At 37.0% G+C, this 17,543-nt stretch overlaps 1 protein-coding gene across 5 annotated transcripts in view; it reads right to left on the bottom strand.

The window, feature by feature from the left end:
• The window catches only part of KLC1 (kinesin light chain 1), a 45,544-nt gene that overhangs the window by 12,672 nt on the left and 15,329 nt on the right, over positions 1–17,543 (bottom strand). For 3 of the 5 annotated variants that reach the window (XM_054515247.1, XM_054515248.1, XM_036384231.2), the window contains exons 2-13: positions 15,605–15,866; positions 12,222–12,452; positions 10,131–10,209; positions 8,058–8,283; positions 7,448–7,535; positions 6,688–6,789; positions 5,892–6,065; positions 5,651–5,750; positions 4,741–4,790; positions 4,587–4,654; positions 3,110–3,218; positions 1,002–1,136 (exon numbers count right to left, since the gene is read on the bottom strand). In XM_054515247.1, coding sequence (XP_054371222.1) covers positions 1,002–1,136; positions 3,110–3,218; positions 4,587–4,654; positions 4,741–4,790; positions 5,651–5,750; positions 5,892–6,065; positions 6,688–6,789; positions 7,448–7,535; positions 8,058–8,283; positions 10,131–10,209; positions 12,222–12,452; positions 15,605–15,865 — 1,623 coding nt within the window. In that variant the 5' untranslated portion in view covers position 15,866. Of the gene's footprint in view, positions 1–974; positions 1,137–3,109; positions 3,219–4,586; positions 4,655–4,740; positions 4,791–5,650; positions 5,751–5,891; positions 6,066–6,687; positions 6,790–7,447; positions 7,536–8,057; positions 8,284–10,130; positions 10,210–12,221; positions 12,453–15,604; positions 15,867–17,543 lie in introns of all 5 variants that reach the window. The other 2 variants (XM_036384228.2, XM_036384230.2) reach the window with 1 other exon arrangement.

Here is a 17,543-nt window from a genome sequence, read left to right as displayed (position 1 = left end):
AACACCACTTTTATAATCTAAGAGTATTTTCAGCAGAACTGCAGCTGGGAGTTAGTTAAGAGTGCAACATGTATCCCATTGCCAGCAATGGGATAAATCATGGAAATGTGGTGACAGAAGCAAACTACATAAGCCAGGTAATAACTGAAAGCTTGCACTGTCCTTCAAATTAAAGGAAAACAATGGTTAGAGAAATGCACATGTAATCACATTATATATATACATATTATATGTATGTTTTTACTTTATGACAATCAGTGTAACACAGTGAAGCCAATATATGGGAAACAAATAGGAACAAGCCCTGGCTCCAGACAGATTTTAATATGGGAAAGCCATGAAGTCACCATCACATTGTTATGTGATGGCACTGCCTCTTAAAATGGACTGTACAGCACTTTGGAAAGCTGTGCTCCTTCCTCCAGCAAGCTGGGTGAGGAGGAGATTAGAATTATTTTAGTGTACACTGGTCATTTTAATTTGCTCTGAGACTGCTAACACTCAGTATATTTACATAGGAAATGTTTTTTGCGATTCCATCTGATGGATTTTTTTTTAAATAAACTTTTAAATTACAAGCAAATACGGCACCAAAAGGAAAAAAGCAAAAGTGAGTTAATTGCAAGAATACTTCTACCAGTAAAAACAAACCACTGACAAGCAATTGTACACCAGACCACAACCAGGACACTCAATCAGCATTACACAACTTGGCCTTAGATACAACTGCTTGGGATTCTTGCAGAAATATCACCATTCAGGACAGCAACAGAAAGGATATCTTAGAACTTTTAAATATGATGAGTTTTTTAGCATTATGCTAGACAAAATGTTATTCTTCATTTCTTAATTGTTTCTGCAAAATTAAAAACCATGAGGTAGATGAAGCAGGACACTCCTGAGAGCGCAGCAGGCTGGTGAGCTGTAAGGGAGGAGCTCCTAGGCTACTCTGTCCAACTGTGTACTGTACTTACCCCGTTCCACTCTACGCTCATACTCACTTCCTCGCCGCCATCAGGGCCACTCTCGTACTTTACCACATCCACGTTGAGGCTCTCCCTGCTGCGCCGCTTCTCCATGCTCTCAGGGTCATTCAGCACCTCGGCCACTCTCTGTTTGTGAACATTGTCAAGACCCTGAGAATTTGATAGAATGGGAAGAGGCTTTATCTTGTTACAAGCTCTGTTAAGCTACAACTTACACATGAGAGCTGCGCCGAGCAAGGAGTAAAACCAACCCGCAATTCCATCAGTCGGATTCTGCTTCCAGAGAGCAGCTGAGCTGCCCTTTCTAAATTGCAAGGATCAACACAGCATCGAGTGAACAGTTTAGCAGTTTGAGAACTCCTGACTTGCCATTCTTTTCTTCCTTTCTTATCACTTGTCTAAGCCTTGTGGTGTTTGTGTCACTCACCTGAAGCAATCTGGCAATCAGCTAAATATTTAAGCAACTTATAGATCATGAACCATCAATGGAATTCTCAAGTTTTCTACCCATCAAATGGTGCCGTTTTCACCTGCCTTTGGAGAGGTGTCTGAATCTCTAGTACCTCAGAAACAGGTTGTGTTATTTAAAAATACTGACATAGAACACTTGGCATTAATGTAATTTTCTTTCAGAAAAAAATGACATGGAAAAGAAACTTGTAATAAACATACTAAATATATGGTCAATATATTAACTTTGTGTTTAAGCATGCCTATCAGTTATAAAATAATCCTTTAAATATCATAGAAGTGCTAAAGTACCTTCTATGAAAACCCTGCACTAAAACAAAAACCTTTAACACAGCAACTAGAAAATATCAAAACTCAAGTCATATTTATTTTCAGTTTTGTCTTCTTTATTATAAACCTACTTCACATCATAACCAGTATTTGCTGACAGGAAGAGATCCCAGATGAATGCCTTATACTTTAGAAAATATTCTGCATCTTCTACAGTACAGCACTAGCAGCAAATGCAGCAGGGATGTGTGTGGCAAATCCATAAAGCCAACCACAATGCAGAAAGTGAAAAGGATGCCAAAGTTCTTAAAAGTGCATGAATAAGCATGAAAGTTGTTTTAGTGGCATGGAGATGTCAGTTTCTTGTTCCCATGTAACTGTTTTTCCCTAAGTGAAGAGCATTACTTGAATGACCCAGAATAAAAAGGTAGTGTCAAATGCTGCTGTAACACAGCATTACCTCCTACATCTAAATCTAGGGGTGTCTATACTGCCATATATTATGGATTAATGGAAGAGGTGGTATATGATGATGCACAGTGAAATTCTGAAGCATCCGTAAAAATAAATAGTCAGCAGCAAGCTTCAAAAAAATACAAGTCTTATTTATTCTCATATAAAAAAAAAGAAATTAAAATTGAACATTTACGATGCTTGTTTACTTGTATTTTCTTACTTTGCTTTCCATTTTAACACCAATTGACAACCCAAGTTTTCTTGTTCAGTCTTAGACACTTATAAAAGTGTCTTATAAGTGTCACTTATCAAACCATCCAAAAGGGAAAGAAAAAAAAAGCCAATAAACCCCCAACCAACCCAAACTCTCTTCTACCTTTCAAGAGAAGGGAGAAAGGGTTACTTGAAGAGTAGATCTGAGAGCACAAAGAGAGTACAGTAAAAGGAAGTCCCCACTGAAACTGTAATATTTATCCCATTAGTTTACAGAAGTAACAAAAGGTTTCTGTTAGTCAGCTGTATGCAGCAACTGAACATTTTTAATTCTGACAGCTCCTTATTAAAAACAGAACAGCATGATTGGCAAAGGAGATTTCCAGCAGAACCTCCCCATTTTCCCCCAGCTACAGTCTGTTTCCCAGGACAAGCAGCCAATTAATTGAGGACTGCTGGCCAACACAATGTTTTCTGCTCCTTCATTTTCCACATAATTTCACCTCCAGTTTGAATCATGTCCCCAGTACATGGTGCCACTGCCCTAACAATTAACCAAACTGCAAGTGTTAAGATGTATCAGTTTATCACCAGCTCAGGCTGAAATTAGAGGGTGACCAGGCACTGAAAGTTTCTATATTCTGCACACAGGAAGTTGGAAACCTGCATGACCACAGTGTAGCCACATCATTCAGATGAATTTTCATACTTGCCTGTTTACGAGATCTCATTGCTGCCTCTTCTAATGTTTCAGCAGCTTCAAATTTGCCCTGTCGTCTGTAAAGTGCCCCAAGGTTCTTTAAAGTAGTTGTTACTGTTGGACTATTGAAAGAAAATAAAAATAACTCTATGTTAAATATATACTCATACAGCAAACTCTTCTCAATTCACTAATAAAAGCTTAAATTAACAGTTTTTATCATATTTTGTAATAATTTATTCTGTCTTGAAATGCACTATACTGTACTTCATGTACACACAATAACCTGCTGACCCCTATCAAAGCCTATCAATGTCTCTGTGACTAGCCAACATCCTGAGACTGGAATGCCAAAATCTTGTGCTCCTCAGCTGCCCCTCAAGGTGCAAATTTAGTTCTAGATGAGCATATCCAACTGAATAATTGTGCAGCTTCCAAAAAATAAATGCTTATTCATGCATAGACTATTAGAGAGACCACATGTAGCATGTGTTAGTCACAAAAGCAATTAACAGCTGCTTTCATCAGCTTTTACTTAACACCTATTTGCAGTTTCTGTGCATTCCAATTTGCTTGAACAACAAAAGCAAAAAATTGCCCATTTCATTAACAAGTCTCGCAAAAAAGACATTTTTGTTTCAATGGCAAAAATTAGCTCAATCATATTATTTTTGAGTGAAGTTTTGCTCCACTAACAACGGAGAAAAGATCTTCTCATGCAGTAGAATGAACAAGTACATGAAAAACAAACCAAAAAAAATGTATTGTATCCACAGAACTCAGGATGGAGAAAAAAGAGATTTCAACAGTACAAGGGCTCTGATTCTTGTTAAACATGAGCATTCAAATACTCAATAAACAAAAAATTCTCACTGACTATCAATACGAGTTGCAGTTTTTTTCATACACTGCACCACCTACATGTTAAAAAAGGTGCAGTAATGGAACAAAATTAGAGCAAAAAAAAAAAAAAAACTTCACCAACTACAATCCATACAATCCAAGTTGAAATCCTTGTTTCTCTTCTTTCACTTTAAAGTATACATTGTCATATTCACACAACTACATTCTAGAAGATTTAGAAACTCAAGTAATGCTTAGTTGTGGCAGTTTAGCTTTGTTTTCTTGTGCCAGCTATGTAACTAAAGGTGCAGTTATTTGCAGGCTCATTTCTGGCCCTCTCCAGAGGCCCTGCAGGGGCAGGGAGGGCAGACGTGCCAGGGAGTGGAATAGAGGGAAAGGTGACCCATGCTGCCACCTGAAGGACTGCCAAGAACACAGCTGGGGCAATTTCATGTCACTGGATCTAAGCAGCCTCAGGACTTGAAAAGTGCTGCTGTATTCCTGAAAACCAGTCTAGGGCCTGGAATGTTTAATACTTTCATTTTTATAGTCCTAACCAAAGAGTTGCTTTGGTTCATTTTTAGAAATGCTTTAATCTGAGACACTGAGTATTAATGAGTTGTTTGTCCTGTGAAGAAGTTACTCACCTATCAACTTTGCAAGCTTTGTACCAGCCACCATACTCTCCAAAAGATGTGCCATCTTTCTGCTTTCCCTAGAACAAAGGCACAGTTGAAAAAAATCTGATTTGCAACCTAAACAAATATAAGCTCCAAAAAAGATTTACAACAATGGTCTTACTTTGCATTCTTCCCTCTCCTCTGCATGCATCCAGATAGGCTTATTTTCATCTGGTGAAACAAGAAAAGTTTTTTACAGAAGAACAAAACTACAGGGTATTGATTGTTGGATTTTCACTACTCTGAAATGAAGCTGAGAACCAGGGAATTATACTATTGTTGCAAAAGAAACTTACTGTCCATACTAGAAGCAGCAGATAAATAAAAGACACAGCTCTTCTACAGTTTTACAATTCTGTCTCTTTTTCTTATCTGAACTTAGGAACAGTTACTTCTGAGAAGCTTTGAAGTAAGTATACACTGCCACCCATTTGTCAGGTGTCTAGTTCTGTGCTAGAAAACATGAATTTATTTCTTTTATCCTAACAACTACTTTGTCATCTACTAAGTGGTGCATATGCTACTGACATGGAATTCAGTGAAAATGCTTTACTGGGATTTTTAGTTTATAAAATGTACATGACTTCACTGTACAGTGTAATTCTCAATTTAAAGGTGTTTTCCCCATTCTTTAAATATGTTAATGGAGAGCTTGCATTAACAATGTCTTTATTTATTTATGTCACTAAAATCCTGCATTGACTTTTTCCTGTGACTGGAAAGTGATGTACATTTTTCTGCCTCTATAAACATACCAAAGTTGGGTTTAGTGGGGTGTAAGATAAATTAGGCTAGAAACAAAATCCATAAAACATAAACCCACTATGTCTACCTCATGTTTTTGAAACAAAGGTTTGCTGCTGTATCTAAAAGCCTTCTTATGATGAATGTTACTTCCAACACATCTATCAGTTCACCTTTTAAGTCCACTTACAGCAGACAATAATTTTAATCAGGACACTATTGACTTCTTGCAAATTTTATTCCATAACTACAAAAATAAAACATGAATTCAAACTCAAGTTTCTTACCATCTACAGAGCCAAACTCCCGTTCATGAGCACGAGTAAGAATCTCTTTGTATAAAGTTTCCGCTTGCTTAAACTTGCCCTGTTTTAGATAGCAGGATGCCTAAAAACAAAATACCCCCCAAAAGGTATCAGCACATTGCTTTATTTGTCTTTACAAACAAGAAATACAATACATTGTGGATAGAAGTGCATTTCAATTCATGAGATATTTTGTCTCAGGTCTGCTTTGGGAAGGGCTTACCAGATTGTTCTTTGTTTTTGCAACATTTGGATCATCTGGTCCCAGCTTAGTTTGGTAGATTTCAAGTGCCCTCTGATAGTAATATTCAACCTCCTCGTATTTACCCTGGTTCTGGCATAGCAAAGCCAAGTTATTTAACTGCTTGGCAACATCAGGGTGATCCTTCCCCAGGACCTGGAAATGAAATACACTGTATTAAAACATTCTCTAATCATCACGTCAGGGTCTAGAAATAAAGCATTCAGAAACATCCTGTTAGTTTTATTCCTCCTCAATTCAGCAAAAGCAAAAGCTGCATTTCAAAGATATGAAAATTACTCAATTCTATTGCAAACTGAGAATGATGCATAACAATCCATAAGAGGAACAAAGTGAGTAGGAAAACAACATTATAGGGAAATTATTATTTATATAAACCAGAAGATGCAATCTCATGTACTAAAATAAATATCTACATAGAGAATAATCAACTTAAAAATTTTAGCTAAGTTTCATTTTTTAATTCCAATGCTCTTGTCAAATCAAAGATTATTTAGCTATCAAAGGGGAAGGAAAAAGCTAAAGAAGGTTTCTCACAAAATACAGAATTTAGCATATACCCAGAGTGCTCCAGCAATTCCGTAGCACCACTGGAATTTCCTACTGTTTTGAATTTCTGACACTCCTAACTACCAGGCATTGTTAACTCTGGGGTTTATCTGATAGACCTACCCAACCAAAGCACAAAAAAGTAGCATTTAACTTTGCCTTCTCCTTCCCAAAGTCCCTGTAGAGGCTGTGTATTTGTCACTCCTACCTTTTCTCTGATTTCCAGAGCTCGCTTGCACAACGGTTCTGCTTCTTTGTACTTTCCCCGTTTACCATAGAGTACTGCAAGATTGTTAAGGGTTGCTGCCACCTGTTAACAGCACAGAAACATTAGGTGCACTGAAATCTGCTGATACAAATACTTGACAAATGAGCACATCTGCAAGGCATTGATGTTATTAAGTTTTCCATGCACAGGATAGACCTCTTGAAATTTGGAAGTGAAGAAATAATTATTATTAAATGCATATACACACAACAGAGGAAAGAAAAACCTAAATCATGAAGTAATTTTGCTTCCTTTGTGGAAATGCCATTTAGTGCACACAACTTCACATGTAATTCTCTTAGAAAGGTACCTCTCACATCTACACTTTGATCTGCCCTGCGTCTCACAGGCCACAAAAGTATCACATGAATTTTCCAAATGCTTGATTTACATTTCATTTACAAGCAGCAGTAAATGAAACCACAAGTGCCCCTTCAATCTGAGTATAATAAAGAGATTTGAGTAAGCAAAAATCTTTCTTCACAAATTGATTTCCCACAAAAAATCCAGGCAATCCAAAATCAAGTATGGGCAAATTATTTGTGGTGAAACAGCACTGAATAAAATGTGGCCTCCTACCTGTACTGTTTAAAGACAAGCCAGGTCTTAAAACCTTTCCTGTTGAGTTTAACATTAGAATTAGTTGAAAAAAAGTTGAGTGAAACACAAAGTAAAATGATGATATTGCATGTATACAAACCGCTGGATGATCTTTGCCCAAAGTCTTTTCACGGATGGCCAAGGCATCATTCAGGAGATTTGCTGCATCTTTGTATTTGTTCTGGTCTCTGAATTGTAAAGAGATGTAATTAACTCTGGGGATTCAGGAATGAAAAATCATAACAATTAAGCTGAGTTCACTACTGACCTAAAGATGCTACTATTAAAGAATAATTGAGAATATATTAATAAATTAGGAAGTAGAACCCTGAAGCCTGTAACTGTAAATAGTTTAGTAGTTGAGGACTATACTGAGCATGTACCACTTCTACACTGATGTCCAATTTCTATCTCTAGATGACCTTGAAGTGGGTAATCAAGACATGCCCCCTCAGTAGACAAAAAAAAAGAAACCAAAAATCAAAACCAGCTTCATTGCCAAAGCAAAGGTATAGGCAAAAATACAACAACTTGTTCGACTTTTAAGTATAGGGAGACATACAAATATTTCAGGAACTTCTTGAGGGTTTTAATAATAATTTTAAAAAGGAAAATAGAACAGGGAAAAATTCTAGTCTAAACATTAAAAGGTTGTAGCCAAATAACTAAGTATTTATTTCACTGGTATTTATCTATGTCAGTATACCAACCTGTACACCAAAGCAAGTATGTTCAACATAGTGGCAACATCAGGATGGTCATGACCTGAAGTCTTCTCCAGATCTTCAAGAGCTTGTTTACAGAGAGGTACAGCAACCTCATATCTACCTTGGGAAGCATACTGGATAACAAGATTATGTAGGGTCCGTAATCTCGCTGGAATTTCATAGCCACCTTGTTGGGCAGCAGCTGCTGCACTGCTGTGCTGCTGTTGAACTGAAAGAAATCCACAAAATTTCAACTTGAGTAAAAGATGACCTGTAAATAAAACATCTCACTTGAGTGTTCAGTGGCACAAAGAGAGACTCACTGAATTTTATGTCTTCAATACACAGAATTAGCATTAGAGCACAGGTCACAGCTGTCAGGCTGTCTTCAACAGTGACAGTGGAAGTATGACTGTTTTATTCCTCATATCCTGTCCAGTATTGTATTACTATTATTTTTACAGTTCTCATAGCTCAAAGGGCTAAATGTAATAAACTAATGAAGCAAGCAGGAAACTATTTTGGCTCAGCAAACCAGTCTCAAAATGATTTAACAATTTTGCACCTACAAATATTGCTGTTTTCATATGGCAAGGAACACTAACATACATAAGCTGAATATCTGCAGAAAAGCTCTTTCCTTTATTCTTCTTCTCTAAACATACTTTTTTTGTTTCCCTTTGTTTGCTATGCCAAGGACCACTTAAGATTAGCACATAAAGGACTGAAACACCTTGGATGCCAGAAACAACAGCTGCAAGACAAAAGGCCCTGAGTCAAAGTCGACCTTCAAGTTTTACTCACTAACCCTCAAGCTTCACCACTTATTTTCCAGTAGCTCCTAACCTTTGGTTGTTGCAAACCTTACTCTCCTATTGCCCCCAAAAACCCTTACTCTCCTACTGCCTCCTTTTCTCTTCACCTGACCAATTCCTGAGATTTAGAATATTCTGTCCTGTTCATTTTCATTAAACTCTAAAGAACAAGTTTATCATTCTCTGAGCCTGACTTTATTCTCTCCTTTCTATTAAGGAAAAACCACTCTCACAGAAAGTGGAAGCCTTTTTATGACAGTGGGATCACACAAGTCCAAGCCTGTACCCAGGGTCACTGCCTGCCAAAGCTCTGAAGAATTTCAGCATTTTTTTGGAAGGTCAGAGAAATCACTGACATGTCAACTTTGTCTTTTGTAAAGTGAAATAAGGGAGCTTTGCCTCTCAACCTTCCAACTACAAAATTCTAGGGAAGCAAGGATGAGCTAGGAAGGAGCTCATGATCAACACTGACCTGCTGCAAACCCTTCAAGCCTTCACTTCAGGGCTGGCTATGTTTAGCTTTACTGTGCTGACAAGAAGGCAGTGTACCTTATATGAAAACCCATAAAGGAAACTTGAAACTGCTGACTGCAAAGGTAAGTCCCTTCAGACATTGTCCCTCAAGTCATTTGTCTGGTAAAAACCATTCTGCTCCCACCACATTGATGTTGTGGAGTCAGTGCAGTATGTTCTATATTAACAGACATGCAAAAAACACATCCCACTAAGCACAGCTTACTTATCTACCAAGAGCTTTTTTCAATCACACTACCAAACATCTACCTCCAGTTCCACAGCATATCCCTCAGTCCTGCTCACCTGAAGACAAACAATGCTTCCACAATTAATATTAAAACCAATGCAGACAACTTTGGCAAAGGACAAAAGACTACATGAAAAAGATTTCTTATTGAAACCTGCCACAAAAATCTCAAATCAGATCATTAAAAAGGTCATTAACAGAATCCACTATCTGGTCAGAATCTGCCTCAGTCATTTGCAACTAACCATTCTGAGGCCCCAAAGAAGGATAACAGGAGAAATTCTGAATGTAAACCAGTCTGAAATTTACAGCAGCTAGTAAACTCTAAAAAACCTAGGCCCCAGTTCTGTACACACCAATGTACAGAATTTATATCAATTATATCAAGACACTCCAGTTGTGTTGCAGTAGACTGGTGAAGCAAGCATTTTTGTAAAGTGCATCTTTAAATTCTGCACTGCAGAAACACACCAGCAATGCAGTCAGAAGTGCACTTACTTCCTTGTCCTTGGTCATCTTCATCATTGGGAAACAGATCATCCAAAGGCTCTTTGGTGGAATCCGTATCTTTATCCTCCTACAGAACAAGCCCAAAGCCAACAAATTAAATCTAAGGCATAAGAGGACAGGCCAGTTAACCAGCAATGTTAAAGGAAAACCCCACATTCAGAATTGACAAGAATAAATTTTCTCACTGAAGTTTTATAAAGGTAGGTCTTATATTTTAATGTATTTACACACTCTGTCCCAAAACAATACAGGACACCTTCAGAAGGGCCAGGAATAGAAATGAGGTCTCCTAGATTTCAGTCTCAATTTAAGCACACAAGAACACATTTGCCATTCTCACAGAGGCACTAGGTCTCATGAAAGTACCCACTGAAGAGTAAGCACTGCTCAGTACAGAACTGTCCATGGTACCTTTCTTAGTCATAAACCCAGTTATAGCTGGGCAAGGGAGAGGAATTAGGAGACCTCAATTTCCGAGTACTCAACTTCTGTACAAATAATTAGATTTTGCAATTATAATCTGAAAGGTTCAAAAATCAAAAAACAAAACAAGAACACTTGAAAGGAAGTTCATTTCCTATAGTCTCCATCTGGAACTATATTAATTTCTACACAATCCATCAGTTTAAAATGATTTCAAGCATCCAAAGATCATTTCAAATATAAAATGAAGACACAGATCATCCCTCAGTCCTGTTTCCTAAATGTTGAGCCTACACAATATAAACAGTTGAAGTTCTCAGAAAGGATGAGCTCAGTAAGGAGAAAACTCAGAGGCAGAACACATTTTTCTGGCTCTCCATTCAACACCTTTTTCCACAGATGAGAAAAAGCCAACTGCTGCTGGCATTCAAATTCAGTGATGGCAGAGCAAGGGCACTGTAAAACCAGCAAATTGATGGGACTACATATCAGATAAATGCTCATAATTTTAAGTGTTGATTCCAACCTCATACTGAGTCTATACAACTATTTCAAAGGCTAGAAACAGAGACTGTCCATATGGTTAGCAAAACTATAAAGATGCTTGGCTTACTTAGACTCTATTTGTTAACTAAACTTCAAATGATGGAGCTACTTAATTCATCTGCAGAGTACAGTCTGACAATACAGCACATCACAATCCCAATATTCCCTCCTCTGCCCCTTTTCTGAACAGGCTTCACTAGCAAATCCATCTACAATACCAAGTCATGGAACAGCACTGAAAATTCTAGGTGCAATTGACCAAAACAACTCTCACCACATACAATATTTTAAAAAGGATTAGTCAAGCAGTCAGTTAAGCATGACTAAATCACATCCATCTGCAACCATTTAAATTGCTGAAGTAATTAGTTATGAAAAACTGCAGTTTTCAAGACACCACTGAGAAGACCTGAACACACAAAATTAGATCCTTCCCTACAGTGCCACCTAACCTAAGGAAGCAAAATAAAATTATAAAATTAATGGCAAATAAATCAGAAGCCTCTTTAAGTTGTAAGTTCTTTCTGTAAATTAAAGTTGTGTCCATTTTCTCTCTGAATCTAAGAATAGATATATACACAATGGGCTTGTATACATGCAGATGATCACAGTGTCTGGCAGATGGTCCTGAAAGGGGATTCAGTAACATCTTATCCTTGTGTAAATTCTCAACAGATACAAAAGCTATACAGTGATTTCACAAGACAAAAATTAAGTATTTTTCCTGCAGTCAAAATAAGCCAAGTCCTCTAGGTATGTAAAATGTCTCATAGCTTAGATTTCTCACTTATTTTTACTGCTAAGTTTATAGAAGTGAGATTTTTGCTTTGGTTCAGCTCTTTACATTTTAAAGCTACTAAATGAGTATTTATTGATTCCGTTCCTCATGTATTTTATTATCTGCAGACAGTAAAATATATACTCTCTTAAAAAAAGAATGAGCTCTCAGAATCATTCTGCAAACTATGTGACACTAGTACAAGGTAGTATTTTAATGACAAATATATCTAAGGGACAAATAAAATGTATCTGTTATTTCTTGTTAAACAGGCAGATTACAACACATGTAAATGTAAGGTGCTTTTACTATTTTACTATGGAGATACTTACTGATGGTGAAATATCATCATCATATTTTTTTAATTGATTCATGAATTCTAGATGTTTCTTTTCCTCCTCCAGCTGAGCCACAGACTGCTCACTCTTCTGCAGTTTCTGCTGTGTATTGGCGAGTTCATCCCGCAGCCACTGATTCTCCTGGCACAGCCGGCGAACCTGAGCCCGCAGTTTCTGCTTCTCTGATTCCACTGCATTTAAGTGATTTGACAAAGCCATCATTACCTGAAAAGCAGAATGTGTCACATGGCATGCTTCCCCTAGAATGCAGTCCTGTTCATAACATACAAGGCTTTCATTATTTAAACCTGTGTCAGCTGTGAAATCTGGTAAACATTCCTATTTCTCTTCATTTTAGATTTAGACTTATTTCTCTTGTCCTCTAAACCTTTTTACCATTTACAATGATTTGGGCTGGAAGGGGCCTCTGAGATCACCTCCTTCCAGGCCCCTGCCATGGGCAGGGACACCTTTCCACTAGATCAGGTTGCTCAAAGCCCCATCCAACCTGGCCTTGAACACTTCCAGGGAGAGGGCACATGTTCCCCTACCTCACCACCCTCACAGGGAAGAATTTCTTCCTAAATCCAGTCTAAACCTACTTTCTTTCAGTTTGAAGCCATTCTGCCTTGTCCCCATCACTACATGACTTTTCAAAGTCCCTCTTCAGCTCTCTTGTAACCCCTTGGAAGGGGCTGTAAGATTTCCCTGCAGCCTTCTCTTCTCCACCTCTCTCAGCCTGTCTCCAGCCCCAGTTGTCATCCTGTGCCTCCTCTGGACTTGCTCCAACAGGTCCCTGTCCTTCCCTTGCTGGGGTCCCAACCTAGAGGAACGCTTTACTAAATAATTGTTTTCCATGATGCTATCAGAAGTTAAAATTGTTTCAGAATTCCCTGAACATTAAATATAATCTTAAAATACATGAAAATTTTGAACTAGATTACTGAACTGGAAATCTTTGTTCCACTAACATAAAATGGAGCAGTAACACATTCAACTTGCAGGATCACAAAGATAACCTAAGAACTAACACAGAGTTCTAATTTAGCACCTTCCAGACAAAAAAGGGATTTGTATACATGCTTATAGCTCCTAAAGATGAACACCTCAGCATAATGGTAACACTTCAAAGGGATATTTATTTGACTGAGATCTGCATGTTTAACTGAACACACAATTTATAGATGCATTTTATACTACTAACCATAAGCTGGAGTGTGCAGACTTTCAAACACAGTCACATTAAGGGCAAAAAATAGAACACCCATAAAAGCAGCTTACTTGGACTGGGTTTTTTTTTGCTGAGCAAAGTTAAATGAAAAAGGAGCTTATTAAGTGAAAGCCAAACACTACCAGCAGAAGATATTTTCCCTTCACTGTTTATGCAATCTCCCACTGACACATGTAGAACAGCTGGCAGCAGTCCCAGGATGCACACCTTGCCAGAATGGACCACTGGTGAGAGTACAAATCTTTCAGATCTGTTAGACATCCCCAAGTTACCAGTATTTCAACTCCTCAAGTTCATGGGTTTTTTTAAAACAAAGTAATCTTTAAGTGGTTTTCAACTAAGTATTTCATGTGAAACAGATGGTGATTTTAGCTGAAATTTCCAGTGTCAAAATATTCATTAAGCCTTTAGAAACTAATTTTTCCTATAACGGTAAGGAAAACTCCAGGTATAATTTCCTAAAACCAGTCTGAAACTTCAGCACCTATCTAATTACATATTAGAAATTGTTCTAACATTTTTAATTATTTGGTCAATTCAAACAGTGGCATTTATATAATGAGAAAGCATATTTAGGAAAATTGTGATAATAGGGTCAACGTATTCAAACACTGAAGAAGCTGCAATGGCAAACTAAAATATTTTTTGTCTTACTCACTAGAATTAACTGAAAGAAAAGACTGATTATTTCTTTAGCAAAGTTAGTTTCATTTTCATGGAAATAACACATCACCAGACCTACATGCATGCCACAAAAACCATCTATTTCCATATCTTAAAGTTAAAAATTAAAAAAAAATACTACATTGTTACAACTCAAAGCATTCAGGAAGAGTAGCCTTATCAGGTCTGAGAGCAGCAGTTTGAAGTGTAATTGGCTCCCTAACAAAGGCAGCAAATGCAGACTTCTTGGCTCCTCACCACTACAGTTCACAAAGTACCATGGGAGGCAAACAAGGCAGAACATCTGCAACTGAGGCTCCTGATAGAGTAAAATTCAGAACTGGCTTCTCAGAGTCCTAATACTACACAGAAGTTACTCATTCACTTGCACATCTTCTACAAACAACCATTAAAAGTAACTCAACTATTGCAATTTTACTCCACATATCTTCTAGCGTTTTCCTTCTATACAAGGCATCAAAGAATATACAATATATACACTAAGGCCTGACAGTTTGTCCAGGGCTTCTATGTTCCCCTGTCTGATAACCCACATTTCATTCTCTCAGCCTCAATTCACCATGATCCAATGCACACAACTTCCAGATCAGCACACAATAATAGCTCAGTCCAGAAGAGAAGTCTGAGCACAGTTACAGACCAACAGAGAGCCTATTAATGTAGAACTAACTCACTGGCATTTTCAACTCATTTGCAAGCACTCTCCTATTTTACAGGGATGACTGTCATATCACATCATTTCAGGTTTTTGATTTAGTACAAAATATCATAAATATAGTCCTGACAACCCAATAAACATACAACTTTTCACTTATCTTCTGCAGGTGGTATCTTCATCAACTAAGAGCCCAGAGAAATTAGCTCAGTCCTCTCTTTAATGCATCAGTCAAAGTTGTTCAGATTCTGTACTCAAGTCTTAAACTTTAAAATGCTTTCAGTTTCAATTTTGGTTTAGTAAAATGTTCAATAAACATTAGAGATACTTAAGCTCTAAAAGCATAATGTGCTACTATAAAAAATCTGAGTCAAGGGAATATAAATATGAATTTAAGGCTACACCAAAGCTCAAAGGCAGGAGCAAATACATTTATTATATGTGTGGTTTTTTGAGACCTTTCTATGCCATGTTTTAGAGCTAAAATGCCACTGCTCAGTTCTTGAGCTGCTCCAACATTACCTGCCTGATGCCTGATGTGGAAAGTCTAAACAGAAAATGTTTAGACTGAATGCCAGTGATGTCAAGTGGAATATTACTGATGCCAAGTGGAGCCCAGTCATGAGTTTCAGTGCTTTAACACTAACCCCATAATTAGTTCTGTAACACAGCATGATGTACAGCAACTACCTCTATTAATTACAGCAGCTTTTATCCATTATATCCAAGAATAATATTAATGCCCCAGCATATTACTAATATCTGGGGAGAAATGTCTGAAATGTTTCATTTTTACCACAACTTTACCTGTGCTTCACTAAGGCCAAGCTCCAGCATTTCCAGTGACTTTCGAATCATGTTTGATTTTTCTTCAACCAGATTAGTTTCATCATCTTTCTTCAAACATTTCAAAGTTTCAAGTAAGCTCTGTAAAATTGAATTGTGTTCATTCTTCAGTGCCTCTAGTCCATTAATCACTTGCTTAGTTTTGGCAATGATTTCATCTTGAGTAAGCTTCTCCAACTTCTCTTCCTTTAAATACACCATTGTGGACATGTTTTCATACATTCTGAAATGGAAGAATATGCTAGTTAGTACAAAAGGAAAAATAAAATAAGCATATAAGTACATAAGTGAATAAAATCTGAAACGTATATTCAAAATACAATTATATTTGTGCACAATTTTTACAGTGTTTCATGACCTGAGTTTGAACACTGTCAACTTCCCCAGTTTCTATTTCCAGATTTAATATTAACACTCATTGATAAACCAAAAAACAACATATAATGAAACACAGACTATGACGTGGTATTAGAATTTGTAGCAACTATTGAGGAACAGGGCTGCACCTCCAGGATTCTGGTTTGTGAAAAGCAAAGTAGGTGGTGTATAAAATACACACTATAATAAATATAGCTATTTGCAGATGCCACTGATCTGTAGTTCTCTAAAAAAAAAAAAAAAACCCACAAAATGGAGTTTGAAGAATTTGAAGAAATATCATGTAGCCTTCTGAAAGAGTTCATCAGTCAGTCATGAGAAAAGTCATCTTTCTCCTGCAGAAAGGTAACACCAGCCTCATCCTTTCCCAAGGACTACAAAAGCTCTTACCACTATGTATTTTGAACACCACAACTACTCCCAGGACAACTTTAATTCATTATTTTAACTCTAAACACATAGATATTCAATTGCCTACAGGTCTAGATGCAGCTGTTTTGATGAAGATGGAACACCTGTCTCATGCCAGAAAAAATAGTTTGTATAGTACAAGCCTTGCAGCAAGAAACATTTCACTGTGCTATTTTATCAGTATCTAATGCATTACACTAAAGATAGTAAATTTCTGGATGTTTGTCAACACCTCTACCAAATGCAAATGAAGACACAAAAAAGCTTAGAAACTCAGATTCTCTAATTATCACACATGCTGTTACTGAACTGACAAACAAGCTTAACAATGTAAAAATGTAAACAGAAGACACACAAACCATTTGACCCTTTAAATGTCACTCAGAAAAATGTTCTATAATGAAAAGAAAGACTTGAGAAATTACTCCTCTATAGCTCAGCTACTTAAACCTTTGTGTGAACCAGGAAGTATAAATTAGAATCAAATAGGAAAGATTTTTCAAAAGCAATAAATTATCCCATCTACGTGAAGACACCTAGGTAAGCACTGGCAAACTAACATTTAACATGAATTAAAACTGTATTAAAACTTTGTACTAAAAAAGCTAGTCTAATTTTAGGAGAACTCAAAAATAATTAGAACCACTGAAATCTTGAATTAAAACTGCTGTAAGAAGACATGTATATGCACATCATGACAACAACCAAAGGAAGTGCTCTTATGCTTTTGTATTATATTAAAAATAAAAGGCTGCTCTTTCTGTTTATATGTGCTCAAATTACCCTCTCTGTGATGATGTCTTGCAATACAATACCCAAAAGGCAGAGCCACTTGTTACCAAACCAAAGCTGTAGGTGACAGTAGGATTTTTTTGTAATAATCTGAAAACACAGAATTTGGGGAAGTGTGAACTTGATTTTACCCAGATTTAATACAGTAACTTCATATTCACAAATAAATCAATATAAAACATATAAATCTGTATAAAGCAACAAATCTAGCATGGCATAAGAAATTAACCCATGAAGATCTGATGAGGAGAATGGTATTTACACATTTCCCATTCCTAACCTGAAAACTATGACCCAGAATGCTTAAAAAGACAGTTTT

The sequence above is a fragment of the Molothrus ater genome, chromosome 6, assembly GCF_012460135.2.
Source record: "Molothrus ater isolate BHLD 08-10-18 breed brown headed cowbird chromosome 6, BPBGC_Mater_1.1, whole genome shotgun sequence".
Classification (NCBI taxonomy): Eukaryota; Metazoa; Chordata; class Aves; order Passeriformes; family Icteridae; genus Molothrus; species Molothrus ater.
The sequence above is the reverse complement of the archived record's forward strand: the minus strand, read 5'-3'. Positions and strand labels throughout refer to the sequence as shown.